Below are 23,750 nucleotides of genomic sequence, written 5' to 3'. Positions count from 1 at the left end.
GGTTGTAATTCATATTCTATGTTCCATCCGTTTGGACGTATAAACCTGGTTATCTTTAATTTCAATGAAATGCAATTTCCCTTTTTCTTCCTTCCTGATAGTTTCATTTTGTTTTTCTTTTCTTCCTTGTACAGTTCTTTTTATATTGGCTTCAATGATATGACATGCATGAGAAATCTCCGGCCCAGTCTTAAAAGCAAATATTCTGAAATAGTAATTCAAGAAATAGAGTGTGATGATGAATTGGAATATGATGAGGATGAGGCCTTTAAAGAGATTAGTAAAGAGCTAAGCCATTTTGAAGAAAAACCCAAGCCTAACTTGAGTGATACAAAAGTAATCAATTTAGGGGACTGAGACAATATCATAGAAACTAAGATAAGTGTCCATCTTGAACCTCAACTCAGGGAGGAGATAATTAAAGCATTGGTTGAATACAAAGATATTTTTGCATGGTCATATGACGACATGCCAGGTTTAAGCACTGATTTGGTGGTTCACAAATTGCCCACTGACCCGGTATTCCCTCCTATCAAGCAAAAGCTGAAGAAATTTAAAATTGATATGAGTGTGAAGATCAAGGAAGAGGTTACCAAACAGTTCGATGCAAAAGTCATTCGGGTCACGCGGAATCCCACTTGGTTAGCCAATGTAGTGTCTGTGCCAAAGAAGGATGGAAAGACCAGGGTGTGTGTTGATTACCGTGATCTGAACAAGGCAAGCCCCATGGACAACTTCCCATTGCCAAATATCCACATTCTGATTAACAATTGCGCCAAACACAAGATTGGGTCTTTTGTGGATTGCTATGCGGGCTGTCATCAGATCTTAATGGATGAGGAAGATGCAGAAAAGACGGCATTCATCACACCATGGGGAACATACTGCTATAGGGTCATGCCTTTTGGTTTGAAAAATATTGGGGCAACTTACATGAGGGCAATGACAACCATATTCCACGACATGATATACAATGAGATCGAGGTTTATGTGGATGATGTAATCATAAAGTCTAGAAAGCAGTCTGATCATGTCAGAGATTTGAGAAAATTCTTCCAAAGGCTTTGCAGGTACGATCTTAGCTCAATCCTGCAAAATACGCATTTGGTGTGCCATTTGGAAAATTATTGGGGTTCATAGTCAGCCGTCGAGGTATTAAATTGGACCCGTCAAAGATCAAAGCTATCCAAGAATTGCCACCCCCAAGGAACAAAACTGAGGTGATGAGTTTATTAGGGAGGTTGAATTACATCAGCATGTTTATTGCTCAGCTTACGACAACTTGTGAGCCTATCTTTAAACTGTTAAACAAGGATGCTGCGGTCAAATGGACAGATGAGTGTCAAGAAGCATTCGATAAGATAAAAGGTTACTTGTCAAACCCACCTGTGTTGGTGCCACCAGAGCTGGGGAGACCTTTGATTCTGTATTTGACGGTCCTGGATAATTTATTTGGTTGTGTGTTGGGTCAGCACGACATTACCGGCAGGAAGGAGCATGCCATCTATTATCTGAACAAGAAGTTCACATCTTACGAGGTTAAGTACACTCACCTTGAGAGGACATGTTGTGCCCTAACTTGGGTAGCATAGAAGTTGAAGCACTATTTGTCATCTTACACTACTTACCTCATCTCTCATTTAGGTCCGTTAAAATATATCTTTTAGAAGACTATGCCTACATGGAGGCTCACAAAGTGACAAATCTTGCTCACAGAATTTGACATCGTCTATGTGATTAGGACTGCAATGAAAGCCCAGGCATTGGCCGATTATTTGGCTGAGAACCTAGTGGATGAAGAATATGAGCCTTTGAAGACTTACTTCCCTGATGAAGAGGTAATGCATATTGATGAGTTGGAACCAATTGAAAAGCCAAGATGGAAACTTTTCTTTGATGGGGTTGCTAACATGAAAAGCGTTGGGATAGGAGCAGTACTTATTTATGAAATAGGGCATCACTACCCTGTTACGACTCAGCTTCGTTTCTATTGTACTAACAACATGGTTGAGTACGAGGCATGCATTCTGGGTTTGAGGTTAGCTGTAGATATGGGTGTCCAAGAAGTCTTGATCTTGGGCAACTCGGACCTTCTGGTGCACCAGATTCAAGGAGAATGGGAAACTCGGAATTTGAAGCTCATACCGTACTGACAATATTTGCAGGATCTTTGTCAACGGTTTCAATAAATAGAGTTCAGGCATATTCTAAGGATTCATAATGAGGTTGCTGATGCATTAGCTACTTTGGAATCAATGTTACATCATCCAGATAAGACTTACGTAGACCCTTTGCAGATTCAAGTCCACGAGCAACATGCTTACTGTAATGTGGTAGAGGAAGAACTTGATGGTGAGCCTTGGTTTCACGATATCAAAGAATATATCAGGATGGGTGTGTATCCAGTACAAGCCACAGGTGATCAAAAGGGAACAATTTGATGGTTAGCAAGTGGGTTTTTCTTTAGTGAAGGGATCTTGTACAAAAGAGCTCCAGATCTTGGATTGTTAAGATGCATGGATGCCAAGCAGGCCACAGCTATCATGACCAAGGTACATTCTGGAGTTTGTGGACCGCACATGAGTGGGTATGTTCTTGCAAAAAAGATCCTCCGAGCAGGTTATTATTGGCTCACCATGGAGCGAGATTGTATCAGTTTTGTGCGCAAGTGTCACCAATGTCAGGTGCACGGAGATTTGATTCATTCTCCACCATCTGAATTGCATACAATGTCCGCACCATTGTCCCTTGTTGCTTGGGGTATGGATGTCATTGGGCCAATCGAGCCAGCAGCATCCAATGGGCACAGGTTTATTTTGGTGGCCATTGACTATTTCACCAAATGGGTTGAAGCTAAAACTTTCAAGGTTGTGACCAAGAAAGTAGTGGTCGATTTCGTGCACTCAAATATCAATTGTCGGTTCGGGATCCCAAAGGTGATCATCACAGATAATGGTGCTAATCTCAACAGTCATTTGATGAAAGATGTGTGTCAACAGTTTAAGATTACACATCGAAATTCCACCCCATATCGCCCCAAGGCGAATGGAGCAGTCGAGGCAGCCAACAACAACATAAAGAAGATACTTCGGAAAATGGTGGAAGGTTCCAGACAGTGGCATGAGAAGTGCATTTTGCATTGTTGGGTTATCGCACTAATGTTCGTACCTCAGTAGGGGCAACTCCTTATTTGTTTGTATATGGCACAGAGGCAGTGATACCCACGGAAATTGAAATTCCATCACTTCGGATCGTTGCAGAAGCCAAAATTGATGATGATGAGTAGGTTAAAATCCACCTGGAACAATTGAGTTTGATTGATGAGAAAAGATTAGCAGCAGTGTGTCATGGCCAGTTGTATCAACAGAGAATGGTAAGAGCATATAATAAGAAGGTGCGTCCACGGAAGTTTGAAGTGGGTCAGTTAGTATTGAAACACATTCTTCCTCATCGGGCCAAAGTCAAAGGCAAGTTCACCCCAAACTAGCAGGGGTCGTTCGTCGTAACAAGAGTGTTGTCCAATGGTGCTTTGTACTTAACAGATATAGAAGGCAAATGTGTAGAAATGGCTATCAATTCCAATGCGGTCAAGAGATATTATGTATGATTTCTTTGTTTAAATTGTATTTGTTTGTACTTGGCATGTTTTGAAGATTGGAATTACGAAGGCGTTTTGTTCTGCTATCTAAACACTTTATCCTTTGTTATCCCCTTGAACCTTATTTATTTCCTTTCATACCCCTCTTTTGGAATCTGTAGCAAAGATCAGAAATGCAAGCGTGAAAGATGAGTAAAGGAAAAGAGAAAAGAAAAGAATGAAAAAAGAAAAAAAAAGAGAAAGGAACGAAAAAAGAGAGAGAAAAGAAGAGGAAAAAACAAACAAAATAACAATGCAACAAAAGGGTAAAAGAAGAAAGAAAAGAAAGAAGAGAAAGAGGAAGAACAGAAAAGAAAAATTACAACAACAAAGCAATTTCTACGATACGTACTACGTTCGACCTGATTCCTTTTAAGGATACGTAGGCAGCCTTACGGTTCGGTCCTATCGAAATAAAAAAATCCAATAGTACCCAAGCAAAGAAACTGGGGCAGAAGTTGTGGTTGTTGCAAGAAATCTGATTCCAAAAGTTGTAATTTTGAACCCACTTGAATTGTTTTGAGCCTTTGATACCCTTTCTTTCTAACCATATCCAAAAGCCCACATTACGGTCCAAAGAAATACCTTCCGATCAGTCTTCGAGAAATGCCAGGTCAAGCAATGAGAGGTAATGCATATCAGGGGCAACACTTTGGTCCAAGCAGGAAAATGTTAAAAATGAGAGAGTCTTATTGGTGAAAACCTTTACGGGCACCATAAGGGGATGGGAGCTGAGAGAAATAATAAAAATGAAAGAGTCTTATTGGTGAAAACCCTCACGGGCACCTCGAGACGAAAATGAGTTGAGAGATGAACAAATGAGAGTGGCTTGTTGGTGAAAACCCTTCAGGGTACCGCAGGCCGAACAAAGTCAAGGCTTTGGTGAAGAAATCAGGTTATGAAAATTCCGGGGCAACAAAGTATGGAAACTGAAAGTTGATTGGTTGGACAGATTGGGCCAATTAATTCGAAATGCATGTCATGATCATTGATGTCAGCTACTCCACTCAGATAAGTCCCTTTTTCTTTTTCCCTTTCAGATAGTCTTCCAGTTTTGGATTTCGCTTATCCTTAACTTTTGAAAGTCATTGCATTTCATTTATTTTGGATTTATTTCTCTAAGATGCTCCCAATTTCAGTTCGGTTTAAGTAAATAAGAAGGAATTTCAAAGCTTACTACCAATTTCCAAGATTGCACAAGGCGCAGGGCGGCCAAGGCATTGCTAGAGGTAGTATAATGTGAAATGGGGCATAAAAGGTCAGTAGAAGTTCCATCGTTGAAATGGTTTGTTAATTTCGTGGTAAATGCAGAGGTTTAAACAGATGGGCAGGAGATGTAACACAACAGTTTGGGTATAAAACACTAGGGTCATCCAAGGTCATGGGGTTTGAAAGCCAGGCGGGAAGGCAAGCGGTTCTTAGCCAGTTCAGAGGAAGCCAATCAAAACAAAGCACGACAGTGGAGAGACTTTCAGCAAAGAATGTCATCAACTAACCACCACATTTTAAACTGACAAGATTTTTCTTTGATTGAAACAGGGGCAGAAAATTTCGGTTGTTCCGGAGAAATCCTCCGCGGGGGAAAGGCAAGCACTAGACAGGTTTGATTTTTGATTCTTAGGTCCCGCCTGGATAATGGGATTTAATTTGAAGTTCTCAGGACCCTCTTGGAAAATGGGACCTAGGTTAGAATTCAAAACAATCATGAGTAACAAAATCTAGCTTAAATGTACTCCGAAAGAATATAAGTTGGAATGTTTAAGATAGGATACAATTAGGAGTTTTCAGGACCCTCCTGAATAATGGGACTTAGCTTTAAGATTTCGATTAGATAACAGCATTTAGAGTAAGTTCTGCTGTAAGGTTGTATAATTCAGCCGTAAAAGTTGTCACTTTTAAGATAAGATTTGATGTTTGATTTTCAGGACCCTCCTGGATAATATGATGTAGTTTTAAGACCTTCTTAGATAACAAAATTTAGCGGAAGTCATACCTTTAGAAGATATAATTTAGATTTTAAAACCATCATTTAACTAGGAGTTTTCTGGACCTTCCTAGATAATGGGATTTAACTTTCAAATTCATAGAGATATTTGGTAACATGATTCAATTAACACTCATAGATGCGCCCAGCACCAAACTGGGGTAGAAGTTTTCTTTGTTTTTGTCAATTTTGTGGAAATCACGAAGGCGTTTTGTTGAACAAGAGAATACATTCAAGTTTCAGTAATCAGGAGCCCACCTGGAGAATAAGGGAATACATTCAAGCTTCAACAATCAGGTGCCCACCTGGAGAATAAGGGAATACATTCAAGCTTCAGCAATCTGGAGCCCACCTGGAGAATAGGGGAATACATTCAAGCTTCAGCAATCAGGAGCCCACCTGGAGAACAAGGGAATACATTCAAATTTCAGCAATCAGGTGCACACCTGGAGAACAAGGGAATGCATTTCAAGTTCAGCAATCAGGCGCCCATCTGGAGAACAAGGGAATACATTTCAAGTTCAGCAATCAGGCGCCCACCTGGAGAACAAGGGAATACATTTCAAGTTCAGCAATCAGGTGCCCACCTAGAAAAAATGGGAATACATTTCAAATTCAGCAATCAGGAGCCCGCCTATAGAACAAGGGAATATATTTCAAGTTCAGCAATCAGGCGCCCACCTGGAGAACAAGGGAGTATAGTTCAAGTTTCAGTTTTCAAGTTCTTACTGATTTTTGGTAACATGCCAAACTGGGGTAAAAGTTTTCTTTGTTTTTGTCTATTTTGTGGAAATCAGGCGCCCGCCTGGAGAATAAGGGAATACATTCAAGTTTCAGCAATTAGGAGCTCAGCTGGAGAATAAGGGAATACATGCAAGTTTCAGAAATCAGGAGCTCACCTGGAGAATAAGGGAATACATGCAAGTTTCAGCAATCAGGAGCCCACCTGGAGAACAAGGGAATACATTCAAGTTTCAGCAATCAGGCGTCCACCTGGAGAAAGGGAAAACATCTCAGATTACAATTCAAGACGGCAACAAGGGGATTTCACTGGGAGAATACAAGTCAACAAGAACCACAAGAGCAAGTTTGAAGATATAGATAGGATTTTGTAATGCATAGATAATATTTTAATCTAGCTTCTTTTTATTTTATCATGGTGTAATAAGGGGGTTCGGTAAGCAGTAGCAGCAGCAACAACAGTGAAATCACAGCTTCATGGTAGTCCCAGCTACCAGACATTCCTGAACTACACTAACCTGATTTCTTTTTAGCCAAGAATATGTAGGCAACCTCGGAAGCAGGGTGCGGTCAAATCTTTCAAACATGCTTCCCACGGAATATTCAAACGGAAAAAAATCGCTCGTATCCGCTCACTTTATCTTTGCCTGAAAACTCTTTGTGTTTCCAAGCAAAGAGGGGCAGCTGTGAGCACGTGATTTTTTTCCCATATGAATTACTCTCACAAATTCAAAACAAAATAATTGTTTTTCATTGTTTGCAATTTTGTAAAATTTTGTGGCATTTTTTTGTCAATTGTTTGCATTTGTCTGCGTATTTTTATTCTTGTTTAATTTATGAAAATACAAAAATACATGGCATTTGCATTTAGGATCTAATTTTACATTTTTAGGTTAATTAGAAAAATAGTTGTTTTATAAAAATAGAAAATCACAAAAATAGGTTATTTTTTCACTTTTATCTTTAATTTTGAACTTTTCTAGTTGTTCCTTTAAATTTGGATTTTAATTAATTATGGTTTTTATTATTTAGGGTGAATCATTGATTTGTAGGATATTTTGACTTAGGGATTAATTTAGGTGTTATTTTTAATTGTTGAAAAAAAAAGTAAAGAATTTTGGAAAATAAAAAGAAATGGCTTTAAAAAGAAAAGAAGTAGAAAAGGAATGTGGATTTTGTGGCCTTCTCTATTTCAATTCCCCTGAGCCCAAACATTTCCCCTTCCCAAACTCATGTAAACCCAGCCCAAATCATCCCTAAACCCGACCCACTCCCCAAATATACGCACAAGAGATACACGGAGACTCCCCAAGCCCTAAATCCCAAACGAACATTGTTCCGCCATCGTTCTCACTCGAACCAAGCCCCAAATTCGGGCGAGTGAATCCCAAATCCTTAACCCACGCGTCCCTCCTTCTCTCATCTTGCCGTTGCTAACAATTTCTGATGCAAGATTCCCCTCCCCTCTCACTCGCTCGAATTCGAGTTTTATCATACGATTGGAAGGTTCTGGAGACGAGATGCTGGATGAGTGTGAGGCGTTGGATTGATTTCACTCAATTCGAGCCCCGCATTCATCAAGGATTCGTCTTCAAAAGAAGCCTTATCCGATTTTGTGAAGGGGGACGGGGGAAAAACATATTTTGGAGAAAAAAAGTTGAAAGGTTTCTTTAATTTCTGGTTTTATGATTTTATGGTCTGCTTTGAAGAGTTCTTTCAAAGTTTAAGAGAAAACGTATATACAATTTTTATTTGTTGAATCCGGATTTGAGTTCCAAGGAAGATAAAAATTGAAGTTCAAGCTTGGTTTTCTATTGTCGCCTTGTTGATTTGCTGTTGAACCTCACTATGATTTGGAGTCGAGAGATGTATTGTCGAGTCTATAATTGTTATAGAGGAGATTTGCAATTTCAGGTTCAATTTTCTTCTCCTTTATTCTATGCGACTCTGTTTTTGTTTCGTTGCTTTTGAGCTACGAGATTCAGTCTAGAGTGGTCTGCTTTGTGTTATGACTGATTTTTTGTTGAATAGATCTATTCTCAGCAGTGGTATATGCTTGAGTATATATAGTCAATAATAGTCGATTTAAGCAGTCGTCTTCCATTTCCTATATGTCGTGACTGTTATTCGGGCTCGAAGTATATTCTGAATCAAGATGTCATCGCTTTCAAATGAACGATGTGTTCAACTTCCGTGATTGTTAAGAGAGCATAGAACTATGACGTTTATTCTTATGATGTTTGTTTTCTGGACTTTAAGTGATTTGTTCTTGTGAAATCTTCCTCATTTACTAGAAGCTTTAAATTAGGATCACCTTATTGTTGGGACAGTTGGTTTGTTAAGTGTTGTTGGTCAGAATTTTAATCATTTTGTTAAGGAATGATCGTTTCATAGATGAGTGCATCTTTGTCGCACATAGAACTGCATTGCGACCTTTGGTAAATTTGCTGCTTTTGTCGCTAGTTCTGGGCATTATGTTTCCTCCCTTCATTGAGATTGTAAAGGTTTGGGCCGCATATTTTAAGCTTAGAAATCATAGTTAATTGGAAACATGATTGTGTGTCTTGTTTTACTTTGTTAGTTGATCGACAACAGCATTTAGCTAGTTTCATCCTTTAGAAATCATGCTCAGTTTCTTGTGTTACAAACTACTTGATTACTTTCACATGTTTCTTTGGGATGTGGTGAACAAGGAATGCCCAGATTTGAACTACCTCATTTCTATGAACTTTGAGAAAAGCTTCCCATTCTGATTGTTTGTCTTGGGCGTGCAAGTTGTTAATGAGTTCATCCATGGCTGCGATAGATGTTATGTGATCTTCCTTTGAGTCTGTTCTATTTGGTCATCAATAAATTAGACAGGGGTTCGTTTAAGCTTACTTCTGTTAGTTGGAATTCCATAACTGGTGCATTTAAGTGCAATTTTCAGAAAGTGTTCGTTTGTTTTCCTCTCTTTGAAATGCATTTATGGTGGACGATTTGATATCTTTTCTGTTGGGGTCGTACGTCTGTTCATCGGTGCCTGAATTGTTCTGATGTCCTTTGAAAACATGTAGCAGTTTGTGCTTAGATCCTTTTGCTATCAAGAGTGAGCATATGTTCTGAGAAGTGAAATAGCTAGCTTATTGTCTTTAGTTTTCCATGAGTTGCACTACTCTGTTTTGAAGAGCTTCTTACATAAGTTGCTAGCACCCTTTGAGCTAACTTTGTTGTGCAAACTTGAGTCATTGCTTATTACATACGTTCCAGGACCTGAATTTTCCCAAAGAGTAAGGTATAGAAGAGGTGATTTTTATGTTTGAAAGTGATACTCCCATGAAAGAGTGGTTTGCTACTAAAAGGGGTTCTCTTATGATTTTACTATATGCTTTTACTAGTTTACAATGGGCTCAGACTATTCATGTGAGTAGCTACAATAATAGCAGGCCAATACAGATTCTCTTTAAGTGGTTAGGAATATGAATGGATGCTATTCCATGGAATTAGGGATTGGGGATTCTGTTGTGTATATCTACGAGGCGGATAGATTTGGGTCAAGTTAATGCGAAATGTGCAGAAACAAGAAGTTCGGAAAGTGGCATTCTATTTTTAATCTTAACTCAGAGCTACTATTTTTTTGAATTCCTTAAAATAAATTGAGGGTTGTCGCGCCCAACAATCTTAAATGCACGGCCTCATTTAGTTAATTTGTTTGCTTTTTTAGAATTCGAGGCGTGCCATTTAGCAAATTTCTATGGCCCTCGCGAAGTTAAATGCGTAGTTTCTTCAGGCGCGTTCTTTTAATAATTTACCTTCTTAAATTCAGGTACGCATTTATGTGACCCAAATCTAAAATCTCAACAATGTTAAAATATGTCGAAGACCGTGGGTGCATTTATGTGACGTGGTTCAAGACGTGTTTTAATAACGTTGCAATCTTCCTAAAAATGAATAAAAGCGGTTAGAGTTAAAAATGCACATAGGTTTAAAACTTATATTAAAATTAGATAATAGGCCAATTATAACAGTTGAGCGACCGTGCTAGAACCACGGAACTCGGGAATGCCTAACACCTTCTCCCGAGTTAACAGAATTCCTTACCCGAATTTCTGGTTCGCGGACTATAATACAGAGTCAATATTTTCCTCGATTCAAGATTTGAACCGGTGACTTGGGATACCATAAAATTATCCCAAGTGGCGACTCTGAATTTTAATTGAAATAAATCCCGTTTCGATTGTCATTTTAATTGGAAAAAACTCCATTATACACCCTTCTCGGGGGGTGTAGTAAAAAAGGAGGTGTGACAATTACGACCATAGTAAAACATAAAGCAAATTGCAAACTCACATAAAATTCTATTATAAGAGTGCATTCAGGGAAGATAACACAAATTCACTCACACAATAACATCTACGAACAGATTTGAAGTATAAGATTTAGAAACGGGCCTCAAATGAGCAAACTTCTTTTAATATATGAATTTGATTACATCTACCTCCGGCGAACCGAGCCTGAACCATAGAGATGACATGGTAACAGATCGATACGAACTCGAACGACACCGGGGAACTCGAACTCAAATGCCTCAACAAACTTCACCTCAAGCAAAATTCATAGTTGAAATCTCAGAATCGGAACCTTCTTATTTGATGAATCTTATATTTCCCTAATATGTTTCTATCCCTCACGTCCCTTATCTCTATGTGTGTGTGTGTTTTTGTTGCTGTATCAGGCGACGGGAGGGAGGTGGGCGACTGTTATAGCTCGTTTTCCGGCGAGCTGGGTGGCGGCCGGCGTGGTTTATGGAGGTGAAGGTGTCGATGTTCTCGGTTCAGCCATGTTCTCTAGTGTCTAGCGTTCTTATGGTTGAGGGGGACGGCTGAGGTGTGCTCGACGGCTGGGAGCTAAGGTGTTGCTACTGGGCTTTTTGGGTGTCGCCGGAATTTCGGCGAGTTTGGTAGTGGAGTTAAGAGGGTGGTGGCTGGAGAGTATTAGGGATCTTCTAGGGTTAGGTCTTGTGTGTAGGTTAAGGTGGCTGCTCCTATGGTCTAGGTTTTTTTTTTTGTGTTGTAGTCTAAGTTTTAAGAAAAAGACCCTAGGGTTGGGGTGTAAGGGTTTAAAGAAGAAGGGGTAATGGGTCAGGTCTTGTTGGGCTTAAAAATTGGGCCAAAAGATTAAAACTGGACCTCTCTCACTAAAAATGTGATAAACTAACCCAAAAACTCACTCTTCCTTTTGAAAATGATATAAAATTTATAAATAAAAATATAAAGCTAATCATAATTAATTAAAACAAATAATATTATACTATGAAATTATTTTGGTATTTTTCAAGATTATGTAAAAATAAAATAGGTTCAAGATAACATATCTTTCTAAAAATATCTGATACGTGAATCAAATAGAGAAATATGGAACTATTTTTTGTATTTTTCAATTTTGTGATAAAAATAATGTAAAAGAGTCAAACTTAATTGAAATAATTATATTAGACCTAAACTAAGTATTTTACGCTAAAATGGATGAAATTTTGGGGAGGATCAAAAATCACATATCTACAAGAGTTTTTAGTTTCTTTTTGATTCCTTCTTGCTTCCAAAAGGTACTGCTCTTTTAAGGCAATCCGATTAGCTAAGTACTCTAATTAATTTGTCTCTCATTTTCCCCTTAAATTACAATCCATCTAATTAATGAAAAACGTGTCTTTGTCATGTTCTTCAATCCATCAATAAGACATTTCCTCGTTGCATTTCCTCGTTGCATGTCATGTCATTAAAATTCAATGAATGACAAAACAACAAAGCCACATGCAACGGGAAACAATAAAACAACCCCGTTTGAAGAGTATAATGTCTGCTACAGAGAAAAATAGGCAAATACCATGTGCAGGAGATTACTTGAAGTATTTGGTTGCAGCCTCTTTGGGAGTTTAGATCACAAACGTGATTGGACATGTGATGAGATGGGAATTGGGAGCGGACAACACTTGCCCAATATACACTGTTCATCAGTCAATAGTGATTACCCCTACCTAGTCAATAGCCCAATATACACTGTTCATCAGTCAATAGTGTACAACATGTTAGGACCGAAAAATCAGGTTTCATGCGGAGGCTAGCAAAACAATACTTGAACGACGATAAATAAGATAACAAACGAGAAATATACCAAAAAAGATACAAAATATAGCGTGGTTCGGTCAACTAACCTATGTCCACAACGGTGATGAGCCAATATATAAAAAGAGAGTACAAAATATCGAGAAAACAACCTCATGAAGAGGCAAACACAAGTGACACACTAACACTTGTCCCGTAAAGTTCTCCCCCTAAACACGACTCTCAAACCCCATATGGCTACATTGTGGATGCTAATGAATGAGAATGACGGATCCTCAATTTATAGAAGACCAAACCTTTTCCAACAAGAAAAAGGACTAGCCAAATATGAAAAAATTATATTTTCCTTCTATGAAAAGAAAAACCCAGTTATGGTAAATATGCTATCATTTCCTTCCTGAGATAGGAAAACCAATTATGATAAGAAAATCTGGACAAACACCTAACACAAGATATCTCGCGTTCACGCGGGGAAGGACCGCATTCCAAGAGATGTGATGTAGATAGTCTACCCTAATGCAAGCATTAGTGGCTATTTTCCCGACTCGAACCCGTAATCTATAGATTACACGAAAATAACTTTATCATTGCTCCAAGGCCCTCCTTTATGATTACCCCACCTACTAAATCTAGAAATTGTTTTGTCTCGATCTTTTTACTCAGCTCCAAGGGTAAATACTTACTCACACCGGATGTTTATATCAAAACTATATGAACTCACTATGGTTAATTAACTTAATTAGATGAGAATGCATGTAATTTACTATGGTTAAATGATTGAAGTCCATATACAAGACACATTTCATATATTTATTGATTTGATGTAAACACCAGATGCGGGTAAGTTTTTACCCAGCTCCAAGTCAAGCATTTCACTCAGTTCCTTCGAAAAAAGAAAAAAGTAGCCTACCGCAAAGAATCCATATAAACTTATTGTATAGTTGTATGCTAAAATAAGTAAGAAAAGTAAATTTAAACTTATACGGAGTATATTGCTTTTATACTTTAAGGGGGGGATTTATCCGATGAACCGTTCACATGTTGATTCATATCTTCAAGAACAACGACTAGGAATATATGGATCAGAAAATAGAAAAGCACAAGACTATCTTGTAATCTATATTATATATTATATTAAAAAGAGAGTAGTATGCATTGTGGTTAAGCCAAGTGGCAAGTTAAAATGAAGCCACTTGGCAATTATAAGACAATATTAATTATTAGAAATTATAAATGGAAAGTAATTAAGAGAAGTAGTTTAATGAATCTTATACATAATCTAAATATATCTTAGACAAATATAATCTCTCTCTCTCTTTATATATATATTGATTCACTCGTAGATTTTCTTCTAAATTAGCTAGAAATATGGAGGTAAAAAATTAATTGAAAAACTATAATTGGAAAAAAAAAATAGAAAAAACGTTAATAATATTAAGTATTGAATATACAATAGCAAAATGAGAAACAACCAGAGAAAAAATCAAAAATTTTATCATAAAGAACAAAAAAGGATAAAACTTATTTAAATTTGATATAAAAAAGTTTTTTTAAGTATGATAAAAAATGGTCATGATGTGGATAAGGCCACATAACTGAAGTTTAATAGATTAAAAAAAATTTAAAAAATCAAAATATTAATACTAAGAAATAGAAGGGAAATAAAATAGTTTTAAAAAATAAAGTAAATATATAATGCTTAAAATATTATTAATAAATTTAAACAATTTGATAATTTTGGGTATTAATTTTAAATTAAATAAATATTTATTTCAAGATTAAAAATCATACATCGATTTATATAATAATATTAAAGGATATAAACAGATTATGATATTAAATAAAGAGGCATGTTAATGAAAGCCACATAAAAAAATAAAATACTATATATTAGGTAACTTAATAGCAATAATCAAAAATTTAAAAATATTTAATATTAGAAATAGAAGGGAAAGACGATTGAACTTGAGATTTAGATTAAAATTATAATGAAACGCTCAAACTATGGATAGGACTACAAAATTGAAGTTTTACTAGATAAAAAATAAAAATTGGATAAAAAATTAAAACTAAGGAAATACAAAATAAATATCTCGTGTGGGTAATTTAATAAACGAAAATTAAAGTCTATTTGTATCCTAACGTTAAAAGAGAAAGAAAATTTAATTACATGTGATACAAAAAACAATTATAAGAAAATTCAATAGATTTAAAATATAATAATAAAAAAATTATCTATTAATATTTAAAACTAATTCAAAGTTATAACTTAAAATAAAATATGATATTATATATTTTGTTTATTGGTAAAATATTAATGTAAAAAACTAATTAAAAATTCATAGTAGGGAAGAGGATGTATAATGAGGAAAATAGAGATAGGGTGAGAATATTTATACTTTGAATTAATTAAGTATAAGCATATTAAATAATTAAATAATACTCAAAAATATTATTGAAAGATTTAAATGAAAATAAAGTTCCAAGTAAGAGGATAAAAGTATAAAAATAGATTAAATTTTAGGAATAAAAAATTTTATATTTATATATGTTTATTAAAAGGGTAATAAGCAAGATATCAAGTCATTTGGTAAGCTAATAAAAGATCACATGAATATAGTATTATTAAGTTAATGCAATAACTATAAGCAAAGATTAAAGAGAGAGTTGTTTTGGTGAAAATGTAGAAGGATAAGACTTATTCGAATTTGCAGAGAAACATAAAGTGGTAGTAAGAATTTTATTAAAGAATATGCTCAAACAAGACATATCACAAACGTGATATATTTAGTATTATTTAATATTGACCACAAAATAAAATACAAGTACTAAATCAAGGAGTTAGATTGTTACAGATATAAAATAAAAATATAAATAAAAAGAAACATGTTATCTGGAAGTTTTAAATTTTAAGGTAATTCCAATAACTCGAATTATAATTTGATATTTGTGTCCGCGCATCGTGCGGGTACTAATACTAGTATTATATTAAAAAGAAAGTAGTATGCATTGTGGTTAAACCAAGTGGCAAGTTAAAATGAAGCCACTTGGCAATTATAAGACAATATTAATTATTAGAAATTATAAATGGAAAGTAATTAAGAGAAGTAGTTTAATGAATCTTATACATAATCTAAATATATCTTAGACAAATATAATCTCTCTCTCTCTCTCTCTCTCTCTCTCTCTCTCTCTCTCTCTCTCTTTATATATATATTGATTCACTCGTAGATTTTCTTCTAAATTAGCTAGAAATATGGAGGTAAAAAATTAATTGAAAAACTATAATTGGAAAAAAAAAATAGAAAAAACGTAAATTGAGATAACCTATGACTATTTATACTTTGAAGTAAGTTAAAATATAAAATAAAACTAAAATTTACTTATGATATTAAAGATTTATTGACTTCAAAAATTAAAATATTCAAGCAGTAAAATAAGATCTTACATAAAGTAAACAATTATTTATAAGATAAGAAAAAACTTAAATATTTATATCTTCTATATATATTATATTAAAAGGAAGGTAGTGAGGCATGACATTAAGCCAAGGGGCATATTCAGAAAATGTCACTTAACATTTTTAAGACATAATCTAAATAGATTTTTGGACAAATTTAATAAGGATTAAAACAACTTAGATTTGATCAAATTTAATTTATGGTAGAAATCAATTAAAATTGACTCATATTCTTATATTAAATAAATTTTGATAGCTTTCCAAATATAATTATTCACTAACACTTGATCTGTTTTCTTTTCTTTTATTTCATAATTTTATTATTTTTAGAAATAGTACACAGAGAAATAAAATGACAATGAAAACATTATCATTAGATATAATGTGTTTTAAAAAATAAGAAATTAACTTTTATGATTAATACTAAAATGAGTGTGGTAGAAATAGATATTAAATTAAACAAGCTAATGAAAGCCACATAACAATGTAATAATATTATGTATTGAATAATAGAATAGCAAAAATAAGGAATAAATAGAGAGAAATTAATCAAATCTTTCATCATAAAGAAAATGATAAAACTTATTTAAACTTGAGATGAGAAAGTTGTTATTTATCTATTATGATAAGAACTATCATATTGTGGATAATACCATGCAACTTATGTCTAACAGATAAAATAAGAACTTAAAAATATTTAAAATAAATTAGAAATAGCGTGAGAATATTTATACTAAGAATTAGTTTAGAAAATAAAATAAAGTGAAATAAAATACTTAAAAATACTATTGATAAATTTAAATAACTTAAGAATTCAAGAAATATTTTTAAAATAAAATAGATATTTATTTTAAGATTAAAAAATTTCTAGATTATCTATATTATATTAAAGGATAGTAATGGATAATAATACTAAATAAAGTTGCACCAAAAATTAAAGTCTTACAAGATATAGAATTAAAATTTAAAAATATAAAATAAATATCTAATATAAGTAATTTTATTAACTAAAATTAAAAGTCAAATTTTGTATGTTGAAACTAAAAGAAATTTTTTTTTATTGAATGTAATACAAAAAATAAATATAAGAAAACTTAATATATTTGGATATAATAATCAAAGAACTTATATATTAATATTTTATACTAATCAAAGTTACAACTTAAAGTCAAATATGATATTATTTTGATTACGGGTTAAATACTAATTAAAAATTTCTTAATAGGGAAGAGACTGTATAAAGAAAAAAAATAGATACAATGTGAGAATATTTATACTTTAAATTAATTTAAAATAAAATAAATTAAATAATTAAACTATTTTCAAAAATATTATTGATAGATTTAAATAGTAAAATAGTTTTGAGTAAGAGGATAAAAGCGTAAAATATATTAAATTTTAAGAATAAAAAATATATTATAATTATTAAAAGGATAATAAGCAAAATATAAAGTCAATTAGTAAGCCGAAAAAAATCACATGAAAGTATAATAATATTAAATAATATAATAATTATAAGCAAAGAACAAAAAAATTGTGTAAAATTTAAAAGAATAAGACTTATTAAAGCTTGAGATAAAAAATAAACTAATACTGAGAATTTTATTAAAATAATATAATTTAATATGTTCAAACGAGACAAATCACCACACGACATAGTTAGTAATTTTTAATATTGATAACGAAATGAAATTCAAGTACTAAAATTAACATATTGGATTATATAAATATAGAAAAAGAAAACAGATTATCCACTATGAGATTTGCGAAATGGTTTCATATTTTGCTTCTTAATTAATATCTAATGATTATCAATAAATTTTATCTGGAAGGTTTATATTTTAAAGTTATTTATACATAATTCAAATAATTCAAATCACAACCCGACATAATTTGTGTCCGCGCATCGCACGTGTACTAATACTAGTTTTAATATTAAGAAAGAAGTAGAGCATATATAACCTGTCTATTAAAGACTTCATATTTTAAACCTTTCTACTATTGTTTGGTCACGTTTCCAACTAATTACCATACAATATTTCTTTTAACAAACTTACCCCCTATTCCCATTTAATAGTTCTTGCTAAGATTTTTTTTTGCCTGACCCGTACTAGAACTACCAACAAAAAAAACAAAAAAAAAAAAAAAAAGCCAAGGACCGATTATTCCAAGTATTTCGATCCGTAGTACCAGTTGTTTCATGCAAAAGATATTAAAATTTTTTTGAACACATAAGAGCTAGCAGTAAGGATCACACATAAAATGAAAGAAATATGAATGATCTTATTAAGGTTCAATGTTGACTCTCCCATCGATCGATGGGGAGACAGATTTACACATTTTTCTAGAGACCACTTTTTCTGTATCCAGAATACAAGAAAAGAGCTTTTTTGCTCATTTTAGAGAGATACGAGGAACATCATCCCCAGTCCCCAGCCCCCCCTCCCCCGGGTTGAAAACTTTCCCTAGCTATATAGTCAGGGCATCCTTGCCCTTTACTTGACTCGACGACTTCTAGTCGCCAATGTATCTTAGTCGTGATTTTAGACGCTGCTCTTGCCGACTCGTCGGATGTCACGGAGGGAAAATGGAGTGGACTATATTAACTTTTACTGTCCGGTTACTTAGGCGGGGCGTCGGTCAACTTGATCGTGACGGTCAAATTTTTACCAATACACCAGTATATACTATTCTATTCTAGTAATATTTTTCTTGCCCTTCCTTTATAAGTTACTCTCTTGTTCCGAAAAACTAATTTTTAAAATTATCTGACGTTTAGAAAAACAAAATGTATTTATCGCTTTTTTTCCTTTCAAATCACCCTTACCTATTCCAGTATAATTAAATAAAATATTTATAAATGTGATTACTTGCTACCACCAATTTCTACAAAAACAAATTAAACCCCATGTAGTACATGGTTTCTACTATAAAAAATTTCTACAAAACCAGGAAACGTTTCCTTGGAATCTTTGGTTCTTGATTCAACAGATTAATACCAGGTAGTCCAAATAAGAAAAAACCAAAATTTGCTGTTAATCATTAAGCGTCAGATTGTCAAAAAGTAAGCAGCTTTCCATGAAAATCGTGTCACAGATCTAACTAAGTCTGGATTCTTGTAAAAGATGTTATTGTATTGTAGTCTACAATACTATGTATAGTCGAAACCAAGGGTGTGTTTGCTAAAAAGGAAAATAAATTTTCAATTTTTTTTTGTTTCGTTGTCTTAAATGTTTTGGAAAATATTTTCTTTATGAACTTATTTTTCTATAATTGAAGGAAAATGTTTTCCTTATCAAGATAGATAAGGAAAACATTTTCCAAAACTCTTTCTCAACCTTCCCCACCCCTTCTCTCCAAAAAAGGCTCTTTTTTGTTTTAAATTTCAGTTTTTCCGTTATCACCACTCTACTACCCCTCCACCCCATCCCATCCCCACCCCTCTCCAGCAAAAAAAAATTATTTTTTTTTTTATTACAATTTCAAATTTCTGTTTTTTCGTTTTTCTGCACCATCTCCTTCCCCCCTCCCGCACAAAAAAAAATTACTTTTTATTCGTAATTTCAACTCCCCCTCCCGAAAAAAAATATTTTTTTAATATATTTTTCAGTTTTAGTTTTGTTATTTATCGGTTTAAAAGTTCAAAATTTTACAAGTTCCAAAGTTTTGAGTTTGGAGGTTTATGTGTTTTGAAGTTTATGGGTTTAGAAATTATAAAGTTTATGGGTTCGAAATTCCGCGGTTCGAAAGTTTATGAGAAATATGAGTTAGGAAGGTTGTTGGTTTGAAAGTTTATGGCTTCACGTTTATTATATCTAAATTATTTATGAATACTCTTGATAAGTCATTTTCCTTAATTTGAGTACCAAACACCGGAAAATAAATAAAATTACTATTTGTTTTCCAAAAAAATATTTTCTTGGAAAACATTTTCAGTTATACCAAACACACCCCAAGTGAGAAAATGATTTACTTAACTTAATACTACTAGTAATACTTGACCATGCAAATAGCTTATACACTCTGTAATTTCACTTATTGCAGTATGCTATTTGCCTCATTTTTAGCTTATTCACTTAATTTATTATGAACAATTATTTATAATTATTTTAACAGCCAAACTCAATACATTAATATACCCCTGCAGAAAGTATGCCGTCCCAACACTGACTTATTCATACTGGCCAATTATGAATGGAGTATCACCATGCTCAAATAAGAATCGGATTTAGAATTTAAATTTTATGTGTTCAATTTTTTAAGTTTTTGGTAAAATTATGGGTTTTGACATACTATTTATTGTAATTTTAATAAAAGTTTATATATAAATCTATATTCTGCCGCGAAAGTATTGAGTTCAGTGAACCCGGCGCCAGAGTACAGAAACAAGAACAAAGAATCCAACTAATCTTATGGATACTGAAATAGCTAAGCATTATGCTAATAAAGCTACCAACTATACATTTAAAACTTGGTAGTGAGTGTGAAGAATTAGAGAGAAGAAATTGGGAAGGATTTCATTAGAAGTTTAACACTGCTACATTTGCATTCATGGCCTAATTTTGGAGAACAGAACACAGCTCAATTGATCCATAGTCCAACAACTCCTCAATCATCTGCTCTATATGATGATCTTCTAGTGTCTTGAATTCTTCTGTACTACTATCTGCTTCATAATCAACCCGATTCACTGTCATATCAACATTCATTTGCCCATTTCTTCTGCTACTGCCATTATCTCCCCTGTTCACAGGTGCATATATCGGACTGTCTTGAACTTCTAATTTTGTCGTTCCAGGTCTTTTAGCCATATTAAGAGACTTCATTTGGCATCTTTGTAGTTTAGCAATCAAAGCAGAAGACAGATACTTCGTCGACGATGATTGAGAATCATTATCATTGTAAGGGAAATTTGTGCGCGCTCTTGGTCCACACATGAGCCTTGCTGCTTCATCATATGCTCGTGCCGCATCTTCTGCTGTTTCGAATGTGCCTAACCATATTCTTGTTTTCCTGTTTTACACAATCAAACAGTTGCAATTCAGCTTCAAAGAGAAATTGATTACTATAAAAACATTATACTTACTAAAAAGAGAAAGAGTTGGAAATTACAATAAAGGATGTCGAATTTCAGAAACCCAAGAACCCCAATGTCGTTGACGGACTCCACGATATCGTTGTTGTGGTCTAGACATGGAGAATTTGGCAGCAACAGATGTTTGATAAAAGTGTTTGTGATAATGTCTGAGAGAGAAAAAGTAGTCCCCAAAGTAGAGGAGGAATGAGAGTTGAGAGATGAAGGGGATGGAATTGAAAGGCTTTTTAAGGGGTTTTTGTAGCGCTCTTTTCGGCCTTCAGCTGGCAATCAATGTAGGATGTGGCCCACAAAGCTTTCTATACCTTTCTTTCGTTCCTTCCCAATAGAAAAACCAAAAAGCATTTAATTTATGGATTTAAGTTATATAATTGACATTTTATATATATCCGTAAGCGTTGATCGATTTCACTCACCAATGACTTCCTCAATTAGAACTCGTTGCACTGGACTTACCTAGTGCGATTTACATCTCCTGGATAATTTGCGAGCTATTGCACAGTGAGCAGGTTACCCAGTGTGCACCCGAAGAATAGCGGCTACAGGTTTCCCTGAGATTTTTTCAAAATATTTTATATCATTGGTGTATATTAATACTATTTTATCAAGTTGCTAATTAGTTACTACTTATCAAAGAGATTTATCTGTAATTAGCATAAATTTTTTTTTACATTGTTAGCACATAAAATTTAAAGTCTAAATTTGTATGCAATAACTTTACACTATTAATGTATTTTAACCGATTAGAACAACTTATTATACTTTTAGATTACAAATTTAAGATAACTATACCGCAATTATATGTATGTCATCTTAACCTGATAGCTTAAAATTGCAGTATCAGTATATACAAGTTAAGTTCGAATCAAGAGAGAAGGGGGAAAACAGAAGAGAGAAAGGGGATAAGATAGACGGTACTGCCGACTGTGGGCATATTAATATCAATAGTTATCTTTGTATTTTGTTGGTGAAGAATTGTGTCAGAATGTCTAAAAGAAGAGAAGAAAGAAATGTGAATAGTAGATACTAGTAATTACAAGCCTAACATGTTTTGACAATTATATATATGCATGTGTGTGCATGATTGGCGGTATAAATTGCTCTGATAATTTATACAAGTAAAATCTTTTACAATTTTTACGTGAATTATTGTTTGTTTTATTAGTCAGCTTTTGGTTATTGCTAAATTATGTAAAGAGTAATCAATATGTAAATAGATAGCTACTCTCATGTATGACAATGATTTTAAAGGATAGGTGGAGGTACCTTTCTTGAGATTAAAGTTTTCTAACATCAAAGGAATATTGGGAATATAGGCTTATACCATAACACACATGAATACTAGTAGAAGATATGATATTATATACTATTGGATTGAGGACAGGATTACATGGCCACATCACATTTACTAAACATAGGAAATCTGTCCTTATCTCTCGTCGTAAGGTCAATATTTTCATGGGCACAAACTACGTACTGGACTGCGTGATTTCTTCAAATAAACTACGTACGTACTTTATTTTTCCTTCTCTTTCTCTCTCTAGAGTAAGTGTGTAGGTCTGCAGCTGCAATTTTTGACCGTCATTTCTCAAATTGCTATACTAGATAACGCAATACAAAGAGTAAAACAAGGAAGATGGTGACATGCATGTTAGGAAATCTGTTTCCTCCAAGCTATTCAGGGTTAGGTCATCTCCACATGCACCATGCAGCTATATACGGGGCGGATCCATAATTTAAATTTACTGAGTTCAGATTATAATCTTACCACATCTCATCTAATTTAATGGTTTCAAAATTTATTATTTATACATATTAAATAATTTTTTGAATAAAATTGAGTATGAGCGAAAACTATAGTTCAGTTGAACCCATGGATATGTCTCTCGCTATATATACTCACTGCTTAAAAGGGAAACTATCAACCAGAGCTGTACTATCAAGGTTTAGAAGAGAAAAAAAAAAACAGATTTAAGGCGAGTAAGATGACATTAACATGCTACATCATGTTTCTTTTGGCTGCTGATAGCAAGTTGGGTAGATTTTGGACTTGCGTCTCCTAAACAGCCAACATTTTAGCTGTTGCAAAGGGCATTAAGAAGGCTATGAGATCATTTTTCTAATAGCTTTTTACGCTCCTTCATGTGGTTCTCTCATAACTAATTTTTAAGGGCTTTTTTCACTTTTAGTCCGCGTCGGAAATTATTTACATTTGTTAACCTAAAAAGTATTTAAACTTTATATAATTTTTGTATATGTATATATATATACACACACATTTTATGGCTATTATTTTGAAAAAGGCTAAACAATGTCATATTTTTTCCTAATTTTAAAATTTTAACCATAGATAATTAGTGTAAAAATTCAATGTATAGAAATTAAATTCACTCTCTAAACAAAGGCGGATCCAGGATTTAGAAGTTGCGGGTGTCGCAATGTTTTCGAACATAGATATATTGATATTTACATGGTTCCAACTGAGGTAGTTTTTTAACCAGTTTAATCCATTTCGGATTTTGATTTGAGTTATTCATCTTTTTGACTTATATAAATAACTGATTAAGCCAAAAAAAATTAATAATTATGACAACCTACAGTAAAGTACAACTTTGCTTGATATTGCTTATATCGCAAAATATAGGAGAATCACACTCCTTCCAAAATAGTTTGGATTAAAGTTAATAACTATAACATTGATGAGAAGATAAGAACGACTTACCAATTTTAAT

General features: G+C 33.7%; 1 protein-coding gene across 1 annotated transcript; it reads right to left on the bottom strand.

Annotated features, from left to right (window-relative positions):
• Positions 1–20,414: 20,414 nt before the first annotated feature.
• Positions 20,415–21,222, bottom strand: LOC104222417 (ethylene-responsive transcription factor ERF003-like). The gene is made up of 2 exons (XM_009773652.2): positions 21,036–21,222; positions 20,415–20,936 (listed from the first exon to the last, which is right to left on the bottom strand). The coding sequence occupies exons 1-2, from the start codon at positions 21,116–21,118 to the stop codon at positions 20,480–20,482; spliced, it is 540 nt and encodes a 179-aa protein (XP_009771954.1). The 5' UTR covers positions 21,119–21,222; the 3' UTR covers positions 20,415–20,479.
• Between the last annotated feature and the right edge of the window lie 2,528 nt (positions 21,223–23,750).

The sequence above is a fragment of the Nicotiana sylvestris genome, chromosome 6 (assembly GCF_000393655.2).
Source record: "Nicotiana sylvestris chromosome 6, ASM39365v2, whole genome shotgun sequence".
NCBI lineage: Eukaryota > Viridiplantae > Streptophyta > Magnoliopsida > Solanales > Solanaceae > Nicotiana > Nicotiana sylvestris.
This window is presented reverse-complemented; position numbering and strand designations above follow the sequence as displayed.

Coding starts and splice junctions, on each gene's coding strand:
- LOC104222417 (XM_009773652.2), bottom strand. CDS start 21,118: ATGTCTAGACCACAACAACGATATCGTGGAGTCCGTCAACGACATTGG. Junction 20,937..21,035: donor GAAATTCGACATCCTTTATT/GTAATTTCCAAC, acceptor TGTGTAAAACAG/GAAAACAAGAATATGGTTAG.